This window comes from Neophocaena asiaeorientalis, unplaced genomic scaffold (assembly GCF_003031525.2).
Source record: "Neophocaena asiaeorientalis asiaeorientalis breed wild unplaced genomic scaffold, Neophocaena_asiaeorientalis_V1.1 scaffold230, whole genome shotgun sequence".
In the NCBI taxonomy this organism is placed as follows: domain Eukaryota; kingdom Metazoa; phylum Chordata; class Mammalia; order Artiodactyla; family Phocoenidae; genus Neophocaena; species Neophocaena asiaeorientalis.
In genome coordinates, this window is record NW_020175186.1 from 6,797,278 (window position 1) to 6,815,637 (window position 18,360).

Consider the following 18,360-nt stretch of genomic DNA (forward strand, 5'->3'; position numbering starts at 1 on the left):
GAGGGAACATTAAAGCCTTTGCTATTAATGACTTTGAATAAGAGGGCCTAGTTGAAAGCATCTCAAATAGTTGGGAAGGAGTGGGAGAGGATCACAAAGACAACTTCCATTTCCCTAGAACTAGAGGATTAAAATCTGAGTAAAGAATGATCTGGAAATTCTGGTCTTCTTGAAGTAACTGATATGTACGCAGTTAAGGGGCAGAATGAATTAGTCCTGAGGGACCCACTTGTGAGTGATGACAGAGGGAAAGGTGTGTGTGTAGGATATGGGGATGGGGGCATCTTGCCAAGATGGAGAGTTCTGGGCTCCCTCTAGACTCCTGCTGATAGACGAGTTCTGAAGGGGAAGCCTCTTATTGCTGGCACCTAAAACAATTTTCCAACCCTGCAGTAGCTGACTGCTGGGAAATGATATTGCTCTCTTTAACAAGTACATGACATTCCATTGTGTGGAAGTACCACACAACTGATTCATTCCTGCATGATGGCGTATTCTGTTATACAAGTTTGCATCTTTTAGAGCCCTGATTTCATTACAGAGTCTAACCTCATTAGATGGCTATTGCCCAGTTTATCAACTATGTAATCTAGTTTGATATGAACTTAATTAAATGAAGTTACAACTATGCTTAAATATAATAAAATGGCAAAACTGGAAGATTGATAATATTATAACTTATTTTGCCACCTTTAGGAAAAGATCCAAGTGATTTATTAACCCTTTCTAAAAAAAAAAAATCAAGGTGGGTAATTAGATAATCCTGTTATTTCTATTTTTTTTTTCTGGTTCGAAAAGTTAGAATAACTAAGTAATAATCTTGTAGCAACAGAGTTTATTTGCTGAGTGCTCTCAGCACTGAGCCATGACTTGGAGAGGGTCAGAGTGAGGAGAGAAGGAGATGCCTAGGCTAGGTCTGTACACTCTGAAGAAGAATCTAGATTGGTTCCTTGGCTCAAAAGCAGGGGCAGAAGACAAATCAAACACATTCATGACCTGAAGGGGATTTTGGCATCAAGTTCATGGGCAGAAAATAACAATAAGTGGTTTTCTCATCCATTTAGAGGACTATAAACAACATAAACATTTTGTAGAGGACAATGAAAACACATTAAGTTTAACTAAGCTGACAGTTCTAGAAGCTCTTAGCTACAGAAAAGGGAAGACATTTTTGTGTTTTATCAGGAGAGAATCCTTATTTGATTTTTAATGGCATTTGCAATCAAAACATTTATTGTAATATACATTAAAATTCCAATATCCTTCTTTTACAGAAAAAGACTTTCAAGGAGTATGAATGCATTTTATACAAGGTTGAAGAACCTTTTAACGACTGGCTGATCAAAAGGGGGTGAAATGCCTTTTCCATAATACATTTTTAATTGATGTAGTATTAAAGTATAAAAATCACGTGGCCAAGCATTTTTTCTTTTCTTTATAAACAATATAATTATAATAACTTAAGAAAGTTAGTTTTTATCATTGCTCAATAACAATTAAGTTCAAACATTGAAAAAGAGAATCCTTATAAAAAAATACCTACGGTTGTTGTAAATCCCCTCTTTGAATGAATACTTTAAAGTTTAAAGTTTAAACCAGTACAGTATAATCATTTCTTGCACATGGAGCTGTTGTGAGGATTTCATGAGTAAATATGTGAAAAACATTTAGTAGGATGTCTGGCACATATGTGTCTGATGCATGATAGGTATTCATTGGAAGGAAATACACAATTTTGGAATCTCTCTTTAAGAAAAGGATACAAAATTATGAATATAAAAAGAGATATGAAAGTAAATGGAACAATCAAAAATTTACAAACTTTAGAAAGCTTAAAATACTACATAAAATCAAAATCCAGAAAAATAACAGTATTTTAATAACTAGATGCCTGACACATCTCTGTAGTGCTTTTTGTCTTACACTTTTATCCATATTTTTTATTATCTCTGCATATGATGTTTAAAAAAATATTTCATAGAAAGAATAGAGAACTAATTCAGTCTTTCCTCTTCCTCTAGCGCAGTTAATTGAAAAATTTTTTTTTATTATTGGCAGTTTTGAAAATCTTACTTCTGCTTCATAATTTATTATTGATAAAGCCATGTGCATTTTTCATATTGTTGGAACTTTGGGGAAACCTCTAGTGTGTTTCATATATGACATGAAGTTTGTGAAATAATTTCCATAAAGTAGTTTCTGGCTCCATATATTTCAGACCTTATTTCTCTTTCGTTATAAGAGCTGGATACTATAGAACATGTGCATCTCATCATATATCCCCTGGCCTGGCACCTGAAAGAGTCAGCAACTGGAGGAGTTTCCTCAGAATCCATTGCTACATTAGGATAATTAGTAATAACTGAACAACACTCGGAAGTGCCTGCAAATCACATAAACATATCTCACTAAGCCCAAACTAAATGTATCCCTGACTCAACATTCCATTAGTCAACTGTCAAAAACACTCCGCCACTCCAGCACCCAATATTTGGAAAAGTCAGAGATTCTGGCTATGTCTAGAGGAAGCTTTTAGACACATCAAAAGTGTAAATATAAGCAATTTAATTATCCTGGGACTGAGTATTTGCTTGAATTGTGGACCAAGAAGCACCATGCTTACCTCTGCATGTCCGTCTTCACAAATTCAGATATAGTGGTCTAATAAAGGAAAAAAATAGTCTTTTCAGACAATTAAGTTATAAGCATGTGTCAATATTTTATTAGAGTTTTACTGCAAACGAAAGTTCTCTAAAAGACCAATGCAAAGATTTCGGTCTTGGTAGACACATATAAGAAAAGGGAATGGTTAGTAATAATTTTTAGACTCCAAACAAAACAAAAATGGGTTAGATCAAACGACTGTAGACTTTTTTTTTTTAACATCTTTATTGGAGTATAATTGCTTTACAATGTTGTGTTAGTTTCTGCTGTATAACAAAGTGAATCAGCTATACGTATACATATATCCCCATTTCCCCTCCCTCTTAAGTCTCCCTCCCACTCTCCCTATCCCACCCCTCTAGGTGGTCACAAAGCACCAAGCTGATCTCCCTGTGCGATGCAGCTACTTCCCACTAGGTATCTATTTTACATTTGATAGTGTGTATATGTCAGTGTTCCTCTCTCACTTCATCCCAGCTTACCCTTCCCCCTCCCCATGTCCTCGAGTCCATTCTCTATATCTGTGTCTTTGTTTTTGTCCTTCCCCTAAATTTGTCAGAACCATTTTTTTTTTAGATTCCACACATATGTGTTAGCATGCGGTATTTGTTTTTCTCTTTCTGACATACTTCACTCTGCATGACAGAATCGAGGTCCATCCACCTCACTACAAATAACTCAGTTTCATTTCTTTTTATGGCTGAGTAATATTCCATTGTATATATGTGCCACATCTTCTTTATCCATTCATCTGTCGATGGACACTTAGGTTGCTTCCATGTCCTGGCTATTGTAAATAGAGCTGCAATGAACATAGTGGTATATGACTCTTTTGAATTATGGTTTTCTCAGGGTATGTGCCCAGTAGTGGGATTGCTGGGTCGTATGGTAGTTCTATTTTTAGTTTTTTAAGGAACCTCCATACTGTTCTCCATAGTGGTTGTATCAATTCACATTCCTACCAACAGTGCAAGAGGGTTCCCTTTTCTTCAGTAAACAGCATTTACAGCATTTACTGTTTATAGAGTTTTTGATAATGGCCATTCTGGCCGGTGTGAGGTGATACCTCATTGCAGTTTTGATTTGCATTTCTTTAATGATTAGTGATGTTGAGCATCCTTTCATGTGAGCAGTTTTTCTTTCTCAAAATTGCTTTGGCTATTCAAGATTTTTTGTGTTGCCATACAAATTGTGAAGTTTTTTGTTCTAGTTCTGTGAAAAATGCCATTGGTAGTTTGATAGGGATTGCATTGAATCTGTAGATTGCTTTGGGGAGTATAGTCATTTTCACAGAAGTGATTCTTCCAATCCAAGAACATGGTGTATCTCTCCATCTGTTTGTATCACCTTTAATTTCTTTCATCGGTGTCTTACAGTTTTCAGCATACAGGCCTTTTGTCTCCTTAGGTAGGTTTATTCCTAGGGATTTTATTCTTTTTGTTGAAATGGTAAATGGGAGAGGAGTGTTTCCTTAATTTCTCCTTCAGATTTTTCATCATTAATGTATAGGAATGCCAGAGATTTCTGTACACTAATTTTGTATCGTTCTACCTTACCAGATTCGTTGATTAGCTCTAGTAGTTTTCTGGTAGCATCTTTAGGATTCTTTATGTATAGTATCATGTCATCTGCAAACAGTGACAGGTTTACTTCTTCTTTTCTGATTTGCATTCCTTTTATTTCTTTTTCTTCTATGATTGCTGCCACTAAAACTTCCAAAACTATGTTGGATAAGAGTGGTGAGAGTGGGCAGCCTTGTCTTGTTCCTGATCTTAGAGGAAATGGTTTCACTTTTTCAACATTGAGAACGATGTTGGCTGTGGGTTTGTCATATATGGCCTTTATTATGCTGAGGTAGGGTTCCTCTATGCCTACTTTCTGGAGGGTTTTTATCATAAATGGTGTTGAATTTTGTCAGAAGCTTTTTCTGCATCTAATGAGATGATCATATGGTTTTTCTCCTTCAGTTTGTTAACATGGTGTGTCACATTGATTGCTTTGTGTATATTGAAGAATCCTTGCATTTCTGGGATAAACCCCACTTGATCATAGTGTATGATCCTTTTAATGCACTGTTGGATTCTGTTTGCTAACATTTGTTGAGGATTTTTGCATCTATGTTCATCAGTGATATTGGCCTATAGTTTTCATCTTTTGTAACATCTTTGTCTGGTTTTGTTATCATGGTGATGGTGGCCTTATAGAATGAGTTTGGGAGTGTTCCTTCCTCTGCTATACTTTGGAAGAGTTTGAGAAGGATAGGTGTTAGCTCTTCTCTGAATGTTTAATAGAATTCTCCTGTGAAGCCATCTGGTCCTGAGCTTTTGTTTGCTGGAAGATTTTTCAACACAGTTTCAATTGCAGTGCTTGTGATTGGTCTGTTTATGTTTTCTGTATCTTCTTGTTTCAGTCTCAGAAGGTTGTGCTTTTCTAAGAATTTGTCCATCTCTTCCAGGTTGTCCATTTTATTGGCATATAGTTACTTGTAGTAATCTCTCAAGATCCTTCATATTTCTGCAGTGTCAGTTGTTACTGCTCCTTTTTCATTTCTAACTCTGTTGATTTGCATCTTCTCCCTTTTTTTCTTGATGAGTCCAGCTCATGGTTTATCAATTTGTTTATCTTCTCAAAGAACCAGCTGTAAGTTGTATTGATTTTTGCTATGGCTTCCTTCATTTCTTTTTCATTTATTTCTGATCTGATCTTTATGATTTCTTTCCTTCTGTGAACTTTGGGGGCTTTTTGTTCTTCTTTCTCTAATTGCTTTAGGTGTGAGGTTAGGTTATTTATTTGAGATTTTTCTTGTTTCTTGAGGTAGGATTGTATTGCTATAAACTTCCCTCTTAGAACTGCTTTTGCTGCACCCCATCGGTTTTGGGTCATTGTGTTTACTTTGTCATATTTTTCTAGGTATTTTTTGATTTCCTCTTTGATTTCTTCAGTGATCTCTTGCTTATTTAGTGGTGTATTGTTTAGCCTCCATGTGTTTGTATTTTTTACAGATCTTTTCCTGTAATTGATATCTAGTCTTATAGCGTTGTGGTCGGGAAAGGAACTTGACATGATTTCAATTTTCTTAAAGTTACCAAGGCTTGATTTGTGATCCAGGATATGATGTATCCTGAAGAATGTTCCATTAGACTTGAGAAGAATGTGTATTCTTTCATTTTTGGGTGAAATGTCTTATAAATACCCATTAAGTCCATCTTGTCTAATATGTCATTTAAAGCTTGTGTTTCCTTATTTATTTTCATTTTGGATGATCTGTCCATTGGTGAAAATGGGGTGTTAAAGTCCCGTACTATGATTGTGTTACTGTTGATTTCCCTTTTCATGGTTATTAGCATTTGCCTTATATATTGAGGTGCTCCTATGTTGGGTGCATAAATATTTACAATTGTTATATCTTCTTGGATTGATCCCTTGATCAATCCCTATGTAGTGTCCTAATTTGTCTCTTGTGATAGTCTTTATTTTAAAGTCTATTTTGTCTGGTATGAAAATTGCTACTTCAGCTTTCTTTTGATTTCCATTTGCATGGAATATCTTTTCCCATGTCTTCACTTTCAGTCTGTATGTGTCCCTATGTCTGAAGTGTGTCTCTTGTAGACAGCATATATATGGGTCTTGTTTTTGTATCTCTTCAGCCAGTCTATGTCTTATGGTTGGAACATTTAATCCATTTACATTTAGGGTAATTATTGATTTGTATGTTCCTATTACCATTTTCTTAATTGTTTTCCATTTGTTTTTGTAAGTCTTTCCCTTCTCTTGTGTATCCTGCCTAGAGAAGTTTCTTTAGCATTTGTTGTAAAACTGTTTGGTGGTGCTGAATTCTCTTAACTTTTGCTTGTCTGTAAAGGTTTTAGTTTCTCCATCAAATCTGAATGACATACTTGCTGCGTAGAGTAGGTTGTAGGTTTTTCCCTTTCATCACTTTAAATATGTCCTGCCACTCCCTTCTGGCTTGCAGAGTTTCTGCTGAAAGATCAGCTGTTAACCTTATGGGGATTCCCTTGTATGTTATTTGTTGCTTTTCCCTTGCTGCGTTTAATATTTTTTCTTTGTATTTAATTTTTGATAGTTTGATTAATATGTGTCTTGACATGCTTCTCCTTGGGTTTATCGTGTATGGGACTCTCTGCGCTTCCTGGACTTGATTGACTATTTCCTTTCCCATGTTAGGGCAGTTTTCAACTATAATCTCTTCAAATATTTTCTCAGACCCTTTCTTTTTCTCTTCTTCTTCTGGGACCCCTATAATTCGAATGTTGATGTGTTTAATGTTGTCCCAGAGGTCTCTGACACTGTCCTCAATTCTTTTCATTCTTTTTTCTTTATTCTGCTCTGTGGTAGTTATTTCCACTATTTTATCTTCTAGTTCACTTATCCATTCTTCTGCCTCAATTATTCTGCTATTGATTCCTTCTAGAGTATTTTAATTTCATTTTTTGTGTCGTTCATCATTGTTTGTTTGCTCTTTAGTTCTTCTAGGTCCTTGTTAAATGTTTCTTGTGTTTCCTCTATTCTATTTCCAAGATTTTGGATCATCTTTACTCTCATTCCTCTGAATTCTTTTTCAGGTAGACTGCCTATTTCCTCTTCGTTTGTTTGATCTGGTGGGTTTTTACCTTGCTTCTTCACCTGCTGCATATTTCTCTGTCTTCTCATTTTATTTAACTTACTGTGCTTGGGGTCTCCTTTTTGCAGGCTGCAGGTTCATAGTTCCCATTGTTTTTTGTATATGCTCCCAGTGGGTGAGGTTGGTTCAGTGGCTTGTTTAGGCTTCCTGGTAGAGGGGACTGGTGCCTCTGTTCTGGTGAGTGTGGCTGGATCTTGTCTTTCTGGTGGGCAGGGCCTCATCTGGTTGTTTGTTTTGGGGTGTCTGTGAACTTAGTATGATTTTAGGCAGCCTATCTGCTAATGGGTGGGGTTGTGTTCCTGTCTTATTAGTAGTTTGGCATGGGGCATCCAGCACTGGAGCTTGCTGGCCATTGCATGGAGCTGGGTCTTCACGTTGATGTGGAGATATCTGGGAGAGCTCTCGCTGATTGATAGTATGTTGGGCCAGGAAGTCTCTGGTGGTCCAATGTCCTGAACTCAGCTCTCCCACCTCAGAGGCTCCATCCTGACACCAGGCTGGAGCACTTAGACCCCATCAGCCATGCGGCTCAGAAGAAAAGGGAGAAAAAAAGAAGGAAAAACGAATAATAATAAATTTTAAAACTTATTAAAATAAAAACAAAAATAATAATAAAAGAAAAAAGAAGAGAGCAACAAAGCCAATAAACAAATCCACCAATGATAACAAGACCTAAAAACTAAACTAAGATAAACATAAAAATCAGAAACAAATCAGTTGCAGACAGCAAACTCCACATCTACAGTTGCTCCCAAAGTCCACCGCCTCAATTTTGGGATGATTCGTTGTCTCTTCACAAATGCAGGGTACATCAATTTGATTGTGGGGATTTAATTGGCTGCTTCTGAGGCTGCACGGAGAAATTTCCCTTTCTCTTCTTTGTTTGCACAGCTCCTGAGGTTCAGCTTTTGTTTCAACCCCTCTTTGCATGTGGGTTGCCCTCAGGCTTCTGTTCCCACACAGACAGAATAGGGTTAAAGCAGCAGCTGATTAGGGGGCTCTTGCTCATTCAGGCTGGGGGCAGGGAGGGGTACGGTAGTTATAATTGGAATGCCAGGTGTGCCTGAGGTCGCAGAGACCTATGTGACATTGCAACAGCCTGAAGTGCACTGTGTGTTCTCCCAGGGAACTTGTCCCTGGTCACGGGACCCTGGCAGTCGCGGGCTGCACAGGCTCCTGGGGTGTGTGTGTGTGTGTGTGGATAGTTCCCTTGCTTGCACACAGGATTCTTGGTGGCTGTAGCAGCAGCGTTAGCATTTCATGCCTGTCTCTGGGGCCCAGTCTGATAGCCGCAGCTCGTGCCTGTCTCCGGAGCTCATTTAGGCAGTGCTCTGCCCTCTGTGGGCACACTGGAGAGGAATCCCCTCTCCTCGCGCACCCCAAAACAATGGTCTCTTGCCTCTTAGGCAGTTCCAGACTTTTCGCTGGACTCCTTCCTGGCTAGCTGTGGCGCACTAGCCCCCATCAGGCTGTGTTCATGCAGCCAACCCCAGTCCTCTCCCTGGGATCTGACCTCTGAAGCCCAAGCCTCAGCTCCCAGCCCCCACCACCCCCCGAGCAGGTGAGCAGACAAGCATCTCAGGTTGGTGAGTGCTGGTTGGCACCAATCCTCTGTGTGGGAATCTCTCCACTTTGCCCTCTGCACCCCTGTTCCTGCACTCTCCTCCATGGCTCCAAAGCTTCCCCCCTGCCATCCACCGTCTCTGCCAGTGAAGGGGCTTCCTAGCGTGTGGAAATTTTTCCTCCTTCACAGCTCCCTCCCAGAGGTGCAGGTCCCATCCCTATTCTTTTGTCTCTGTTTTTTCTTTTTTGTTTTGCCCTACCCAGGTACATGGGGATTTTTTTGCCTTTTGGGAATCGTGAGGTCTTCTGGTAGTGTTCAGTAGGTGTCTCTAGGAGTTGTTCCACATGTAGAGGTATTTTTGATGTATTTGTGGGGAGGAAGGTGATCTCCATATCTTACTCCTCTGCAATCTTGAAAGTCCCCCCAAAAGACTGTAGACTTCTGATTGATGGACCGCTTGGTGTTTGAGCAGCTAACCTCCCAGAAGTTCTCAGTCTCATTTAGGTCTATTACAAATTTGTTTAAACCTTTTGTCTATAATGCTAATTTCTTCCCAGAAGGATGTTGCAAATTATGTAGCTCAAAAAGTTCTTTCCCAAACCATGTTTAAAAATAATTTTTCCTTTGGCATAGAGAAAGGTCAGTGTTTGGATCTGGGTGTGAATTTCAACCAAGGGACTTCCTCAGGTAACTTAACCTCTAAGAGTTTCGATTTGCTTCTCTACTGAAGGAGACTAATAATCTTTATTTCACCTGGGTTGTTGTGGAAATAATAGGAGTCAATTAAAGACATCTAGCACAAAGTCTGGGATCTTGAAAGTGCTCAGTAAATGCTAGTTCTCTTCTTCCTCTGTGGGCCTATGATGCAACTCATTTTCATTTTTTTGTATGCTCTCTCTAAGAATAGCCAAGCATTGTGCTCTCAAAAAATAATTTCGAATTGAATTATTTACTCTAGAAGCAGCTTTGCCATCTTAAATACAAAAGAAGAAAAAGGACAATATAAGCTATTTGCTGTGTCACCAGCAAAAGATGGAAGGTGTTATGACAATTATGACTGAATTTTTATAAAAGTGAAACAATCAAAATATAAATAATTGACAATAGCCCATATTTCGTGCAGAAAAATATACAGTATCTTTATACAATGTAAGCCAAGAACTTTGTCTACAAAGTTCCCTATGTATAACAACAAACAGAATGTTGAAAAAAATGGGTTATTATAATTTATTATACTCTTAAAATGAATTAAGCTTAGACCACTTACAAATTATACCTCAGTTAATTTGTACAACACTGCCATAAAGACAATTTTTCTATTCTTGTTTTTAAGTTGTGAAAACAAAGGCTTATCATTGTTTAGTCATTTGTCGAAGGTCACACAATTAGAAAAGAATATAGGCAACTCTCAAACACAGAACATTTTTACCCCATGCCATGCTCTTTCTCCAGCACCACATTGCCATTCCTAGATGGTCTTTTGAGGATCATTATAACTTGATCAAGAAGATAAATTGTATTTATTATAAAAGTAAGTTAGTAATTTCTTATATTGTTGTCATCATTCATCTGTGGTGCTAAGTACAGTTCTAAGTATCCAGTTCTAGGGGGATGCTTATAAAGTGAGCAAATATTTAAGAGGTTTTAAGGCTCTGCACTGGCCAATCAGAATGGATATAGACTTTAGTTCTGGAGCAGTTTCCTGGAGGCCAGCGCTGTTCCAGGGGTTAACTCTACATATACTTCATCCTGGTGAAGGTTTCCTAGGGAAGAAGGGCCAGCCTGTGAGGAGTATGACACCCTTAGAGGGTTCAGTTATGAATCAGTTTTTTCTTTTTTCTGTCATAAATGAACAGCCTATATGGCTATATCTCTGAGTATCAGAGATATATCAGTCCTAAGTATACTTCTTAAGAAAAATACTTTGGATGGGATTACCTAAATTGCAACAGTGACTATTTATGAATGGTGGAATTGTAGGTGACTTCTGTTCTTTACAGTTTAATTCACTCATTCAGCATACATTTATTGAAAGCCTAGTAAATGGCAGGCCCTCCTAGACTCCTGTATTTCTGAAGTGAATAATACAGGAGTTGTTCCAGTTATTTTTGTTGGTGTTACATTTATAATCAGAAAATGTTCAGCAGAGTTAAGTAAAGAAAGTATATCAAATAGTTGAACGGCAAGATGAGGAAAAGTCCTGAGAAAAATCAATCCAGAACTTTAAAAAGATTACATTGTATTTATAAAAAATATATGGCAAAATGCTGACAGCTTATTTTTGCAGACACCTAATTTTTTAGCAAATCAATTGAGAGTATCCATGTTAATGTGAACAAATGCTACTGAATGCGTATTTAATGTACAAATGCCAATACCATACTGACAGGGAGAGTTAGCTTAGAGAGACACATTACATCAAATTTAAGAGTCTGCTCTGGTCAAGACTGTAGTGAGAGTTCTCCTATTTTAATATAGCACAGTGCTATTTATGTGTAGCTTCTTCTTTCTAAATGAAATTGCTTAGGGGGAAAAATATGAAGTCTGATTTCAGAAATTGGTGAAGATTTTCAGTGATTATAGTTCAAATGCTGACTTTCCCATGTTCTTAGAACTCAGATGCTTGTTATCTTATTTCTTACTTAGTGTTTTTAGAGAGAGAGAAGGAGAGGGAAATTGGAAGTAAAGTTAGAGAGAGATTCCATGTCCTTAGACAAAGAGGAAATTTAACAATACAAGTAGGTCTTGACTAGCCGGTTCTACAACTAACCAGTTGAGGCTGTGTCAAGTACAGTTCAGCCCAAATATTCAAAATCTGCTGTTTCACACATATGTATAGGCTCTTTATATTGATTAGTCCACTAATCAATAGTCTACTAGATACTCATGCAAAAAACTCTACTAATTGTATTGCTGTAAGGCGTTAACCAGAAAATCAGTAACTTACCCTAGGCAGGGAAATTTAAAATGTCCCACATTCATGGTCCTTCTATTAATTGTAGATCCTGTTTAGTGAGGTTTCTATTTCTAACTCATGTACGGTGATGTTGCAGTACCACGTGGGGAAAGCACATTACGCTTGCAGATGTTGCTGAAAACAAATCTAGGGAATGGGGGATTCTTTAGTAGTTCTTGGGTGTTGTACAAATTGGCTATGGCAGAGAGGTTGCTCTGATATACTCTCATTTCAGATGGGTTTCCTTTTGAGAAAGCTCTAAATTTTTATCTCTTCTGATGAAAACAATACTTGGAATTCTTTTTTGGGCTCCATATTCAGACATACTTAACTTCATTTGTGTTCGGAATTGACCACTTGCCTGTGTTGCCCCTCTCATTAGCCACTCCCCCACCTGGAAGTACAGTGAAGTAGTTTTTAAAACTTTTTAAACAATAATTATTTTTCCAAATAAAATTGAACATGATTGCTCAATATATATATTAAAAAGGGGGATTCTCTCTTTCTTCCAATGTCTTTAGTGAAATTCCACAGAGCATAATTTGAAAACCTCTAGAATAATACAAAAAACACTCCCCCAGGGGTTAGTCACAATCACTGAATTCGATTCAGTAATTCAGTTCAATTTAACAAACTTTTATTGAGCATTTTCAGTGTGCCAAGCACTAAAAACACTAAGGAAAAAAGGGCCTCAAGAAACTTACCTTCAAGTGTGGGGAAAAGCAGGTACAGAAAGAAGTGTAATAAAGTGTTGTGGATGCTTTGGCAGATTTCTGGACAAGGTCAGTGATGTATGTCAGTGACTCTGGGCCTTGCTTTCTGTGAATTTAAAATAACTTGGAGCAAACTACATACAGAATCTTACCGCTCTTACATGCTTGACCCTGTGATTCTGTTACTCTGTGCCATTGACTTTAGATCACAGAGGAAAGCCACTGGAAATGGACATGAGAAATGGAAGTACAAGGGATGGATGCAGCATGTGCATCTTTGAAATTTTTGTAACGATGAGAAAAGTATGTCATTATAGTCAGAGAGGTAGGAGTGAAAAAATAAATACAATGCGTAGTTGCTAAGGAACAGAATTATGGGGTATCATCTTCAGATTTTCCAAAATACTCTCTACCTCCACTGATGCACATGAAGCCCTGCTTTCCCCTGACAACACAGTTCCTTTTTCCACTGAAGGCCTCTTATCTCCAGCTTCATCTCCAACCCAGTTTCACAAGATCAAGATCATGCTATTGTAACAAAAATATCTGCTTATTTATTCCAATAAAAAGAATCACTCTTGGACTTCCCTGGTGGCGCAGTGGTTAATAATCCGCCTGACAATGCAGGGGACACGGTTTTGAGCCCTGGTCTGGGAAGATCCCACATGCCATGGAGAAGCTAAGCCCATGCGCCACAACTACTTAGCCTTAGCTCTAGAGCCCACGAGCCACAACTACTGAGCCCTTGTGCCACAACTACTGAAGCCCGCGCTCTAGGGCCTGTGCTTCACAACAAGAGAAGCCACCGAAATGAGAAGCATGCATACTGCAACGAAGAATAACCCCCGCTCGCCACAACTAGAGAAAGCCTGCATGCAGCAACGAAGACCCCATGCAGCAAAAATAAATAAATTAAATAAATAAATTTATTTTAAAAAATCACTCTCCATCAGGAGTGCATGCTGATAGCAGTTGCACAGATAGGGAGAAGAGGGTAAGGGAGAAAACATTCCAGCTGTATAAATTTAATACAAATGTAGTTAATTTTAATTATTTAATAATAGGATGTGAATGCATCAATACAAGAAGAAAGACAATGATGACAGAGTGGGATATGGTCAGGTAAAGAATTGTGATAATAATATTATTATTATTATTTATAGCCACAGTCTTCCTGGAGTTTTGGAAAAGGAGAAGAAGTACACTGACCTATACTTGGGACCTTATTGAATGGGAAGAAGAGGAGGTAAGATGTTAAGAAACCAGGAGATAAGGAAACTGGAATAACATATGGTACAGAAAATCATTCACTGTCCTTAATGTCCAAGCAGGAAGCAGCTAAACACCATTCAATTTTTTTTTTTTTTTTGTGGTACGCGGGCCTCTCACCGTTGTGGCCTCTCCCGTTGCGGAGCACAGGCTCCGGACGCGCAGGCTCAACGGCCATGGCCCACGGGCCCAGCCGCTCCGCGGCATGTGGGATCCTCTCGGACCGGGGCACGAACCCGTGTCCCCTGCATCGGCAGGCGGACTCTCAACCACTGCGCCACCAGGGAAGCCCCACCATTCAATTTTTACTTGACGTTTTTTTACTAACAAGATTCTTATTTTATGAAGACAGTAAAGATCAATGATGAAATGTGTAATTTTTTCAAAGCACTTCTATGATGTTTCCTTAAATTGCATTAGTGGAAAACTGTGCTAATTAAAATATAGTGTAGGGTTAAATAAACCCTAAAATAACTTTCATCTAATTTTTTACAATTTGCTTCTTTGCCAAGACTTGATATAAAAATAGGTCAAATTCCAGAAATTTATTAAATATTGGATTTTTTAAAAATTTGTGACAGATATTTAGTTAACTTTAGTTTTTCTCATAGGAAACACTTCGTCCCCAGTTTGAAGCAAAGTATTACAAGATGGAGAGAGTGAATCCCATCAGCGGAAAACCTGAGCCTCATCAGCCTTCCTCAGACAAAGTCACTCGGCTTCTTGTTTCTATCTCAGGAATATTCTTCATGGTAAAGTATAATCATAAATCTCAGAATGTGGGATTCCAGGTTTAGAAAGACGTTCTAGGATACCAACTCATTTTGTGACCCCGAGGCTGTAAGAAACTATCCTGTTCAGTACCTTGGTAGTACATACATACTATTAAACAAAATAAAAATCACAGCAGGTCACCGAATAATTACAAAAGGAGTTTGTGCATATCCCTAAAAAAAATACTCTTTGGGAGAAACAAAGATCATCTAAGATAAAATGGAAATTACATGATCATCCTAAAATTAGATATTTTGTTTTAAAACCAAGCATTCATGTGAAAGTGGAGATTTGAACAGCATATCCCACTGAAACAACTGAATCTTATACCATTTATTTTGACTCTAATGAAAGTTAGTTCCATAAAGGAAATTTTAAATTTACATATGCTTTCTTGGAAAAGTACATTTCTTTAGCTTTTGGGGTCAGTGTATTGGATCCATGGTGTTGCTTTTGTTTTGTTAACAATGCACAGTGTGGATGTCTCCTCTGGTCTCCCATATTGTAGATTTCTCTGGTGATCACTGCAGTGTTTGCAGTCGTGGTGTATCGCCTGATTGTCATGGAGCAGTTTGCATCATTCAAGTGGAATTTCATCAAACAACACTGGCAGTTTGCAACTTCTGCTGCTGCAGTCTGTATCAATTTTGTGATCATTATGGCACTGAATCTTGTAAGTGTTTACAAATTTTTCAATAGGTGTACAAGGGGTGGGTAAAGGAGAGGACTGTGTTTCCTTTATACTTGGATTGGACTTACAGGCAGCCAAAATAAGACCTAGTATCATTTCTGGCAAAGACAATTTGGCTCAACAGAAAATATTTCATTTATGTGGTTTACATGATGGAATTAAAAAAAATTAAAATCGACAGTCGTATCGCCTTCCTTGCTCTTTGAGTTTATAGTTTAGTTTAGCGACAACTTCCACTCGAGTATCTAGTGTGTGCTAGAAATGCTGCTATGCTCTTTTCATTCAGATAAGGGATTGTTTGGATTAGAAAGCCATTCCAACAAACTCAACCTCAGAGGAGAATTTATTGGAAAGATATAGGAAATTCTGTTTGAAAGTGTAGCCTTGTTATCTCCAAGACCTCATGTGAAATGGAAAACAGTCAGACGGCTACTCCATTTTTATTCCTCTGGGACTAAGTTTTTTTTTCCTTCCTTCCCTCCCTCCCTCTTCCTGTTTTTCTCTCCCTCTATCTTCTTTCCCTCTCTCTTTCTCTTTTCCTTTCTTTCTACCTCTTTTCCCAATGATTCTATTTGCATATCTGCTCCATTCTATCAGGAAGAGACTATCTGCCTCCCCATGGCCTCCCTTTCAGAGTCTGGTATACTGTTGCATTGCTATGCTTTTGTTATTTTCATTGGCTCTAAGTTCATGACCATGTTGGTCAATTTCTGTAGTTTATTTAACTTAGATCATCCAGTGTTTCAATGTGCTAGTTTCTCAGAGAGAGCATCTGATTGGTTCAACTTCACATATACCAGGTGACTTATGAACCAAATGTCTATGGCTGCGAGGACAATATTATGCTTAGGTCTACCTCTTCAGCAAGATCTGTGGATGGGGCCCCATTTTCTGAAGACAGGAGGCACTTACTGGCACATTTAGAATAATATCTTTCCTTTAACTCTTTCAATACCACCACAAGGTCAATATTTTCTCCATTTAGTAAATGAGGAAACTGAAATTCAGAGAGCTTAAATAACTCGTCCCGGATTATACATATAGTAAGTGTTAGTGCTTATATATTTACACGGTGAGATAATTCATATAGAGGGCTGACCAATACACAAACAATGATATTGATAACATAAACAGGTAATACGCATTTGGTTCCAAACGTGGATTGATACTGACGCTACATGGTTAGTCGGGAGGGAACTGGAACCATTTACTATTTAACTTTAAAATTATCAGAGATGTTCTTAAGAGAAAATAAATAGTCACTGAGAAATGGGTAAATATTAATGCAAGGACAATAGTTAATATTTTCTACTGGAGACTCCTTTCTTCAGGGTTAGGTTAATTTGCAGAAGAAGAACGTTGCTTACTGTATCTCCAAATAAGCCATACAGTATTTTAATTTATGCTTTTGACTCATAAAGTGAACAATAAACATTGAAAAAAGCCAGTGCTAGGATTGAGAGGCTTGTGTGGTAGCCTGTATAAGGAAGTATATGTTGTGCGTTGCACAAAGTCACCACATTGAAGGAGGAACCATTCACAGCAAGGACATTGTAGAGTTTTATATTTATGGTTTTTATATTAACTATTCTGGCAGATAGGGAAAGAAACTGTTTCTAACAAAACCAGTGTATTGTGGCGGTTTTCCAGTGGACAGAGGTTATTGTGGTTGATCTCATTATCTAAGGAAAAGGAAGCTAAGTGGTTAATGTATTCATTTCTAGGTAATACTAGCAATCAGCTAGTCTGATTTTAAACTGATCCAATTTCTTATCCTTAGTAAGTTGGTTGAATTTTAAATTTTAATATTATTTAAGTACATGGCATACAGTTACGGAAGAAGGATATACAATTTCACTTGATTTCCATTGGAACACACCTGCATTTTGAAGAGTGACAATAAAATGTTAATAGTGGTTATATCTCAGGATAATATTTGATTTAATATATATTTTTTCTGTTCATTCAAATATTTATCTCTATATGTAGGTTTTGATTTATAATCAGAAAAAAATAGCGTTTACTTTAAAAACATTCTACCATGATATAAAATTTGGAACAAATTACAACTGGAATGTACTTTTTTACTTTATATATGAGTTACCCATAAAACCGCAGCCACCTAGGTAGCAACTTTGGGTCATTTTTTAAATTTCGTCTTTCACCAAGTAAGGAACAGGCTTATCAATTATCAATGGCTAACATCCCAGGACACACACTCACACTCTCTCTATCTCTCTCTCTCTCTCCCCCCATCTGTTCCTTCTGTTCTCATTTATGCTCTCTCCCTCTCCCCTGTCCCTCTGAACACTGCCCAGGCTTTCATCAGTTTGAATCGTCAGTTCCTCAACTTAGTGTCCTGATAAAAATCCATTACTTTCTATCAGGCGGGCTGAAGTTTTCACTGATGTACCAGACTCCAGTTTTATATTATTCCAGGTGCTTCTCAATTCCCAGTCCCTTGAACTCTGATTCTGCTCCCCCTCCAATTTCTATCCTCGGTGATCACCCCTTCCCTAGAATCACAATTGACCCTCCGACATACATTCCTCTCTCTTACAGGTTCAGATACAACTTCTTCTCACTAAGTTTATGTTTTTGATGAGGCTTAGTGTATTCTTTCTTCCAAAGTACTTGCATTAACAGACAACAAAGACCTCTGTAGACAGGTAAGGATAGTACTATTTTTATCATAGAAACCATCCTTTGAGATCCTTAAAATCCCACTAGCTCTACTTCATTAAATACAAAAGCCCATGTAAGTGCCTAGTGCTATGAAATAAGCATCCATAGTTCCCAGGAGAAAACAGAGCTGACTTTCCTCTTTCTAAATGTTTATTTCTACTTGTTGAGCATTTTGGCTTTCAGATTCAGGGATTGTTAGAAGTGAAATAGACCATACAACTTCTCCTTTGCCCTTGCAACTAACTCAGGAGAAGATTTTAAAATGGATTTAGCATAAAAGAAGTGAATTACACAGCCAACTCACCAAATGTGAAAGGAATGTTATATTTCTCAGATTCAATCAGTGTAAAAAAAATAATGTCCTTTTGAATTTATGCATTTCCTTCCCACCCAGGATGTTAA

The 18,360-nt window shown here is 37.7% G+C and overlaps 1 protein-coding gene across 1 annotated transcript in view; it reads left to right on the forward strand.

Annotated features, from left to right (window-relative positions):
* The window catches only part of ANO3 (anoctamin 3), a 397,425-nt gene that overhangs the window by 346,361 nt on the left and 32,704 nt on the right, over positions 1 to 18,360 (forward strand). Inside the window, 3 exon segments of the mRNA XM_024764654.1 lie at positions 13,703 to 13,785; positions 14,420 to 14,560; positions 15,091 to 15,255. Coding sequence (XP_024620422.1) covers positions 13,703 to 13,785; positions 14,420 to 14,560; positions 15,091 to 15,255 — 389 coding nt within the window.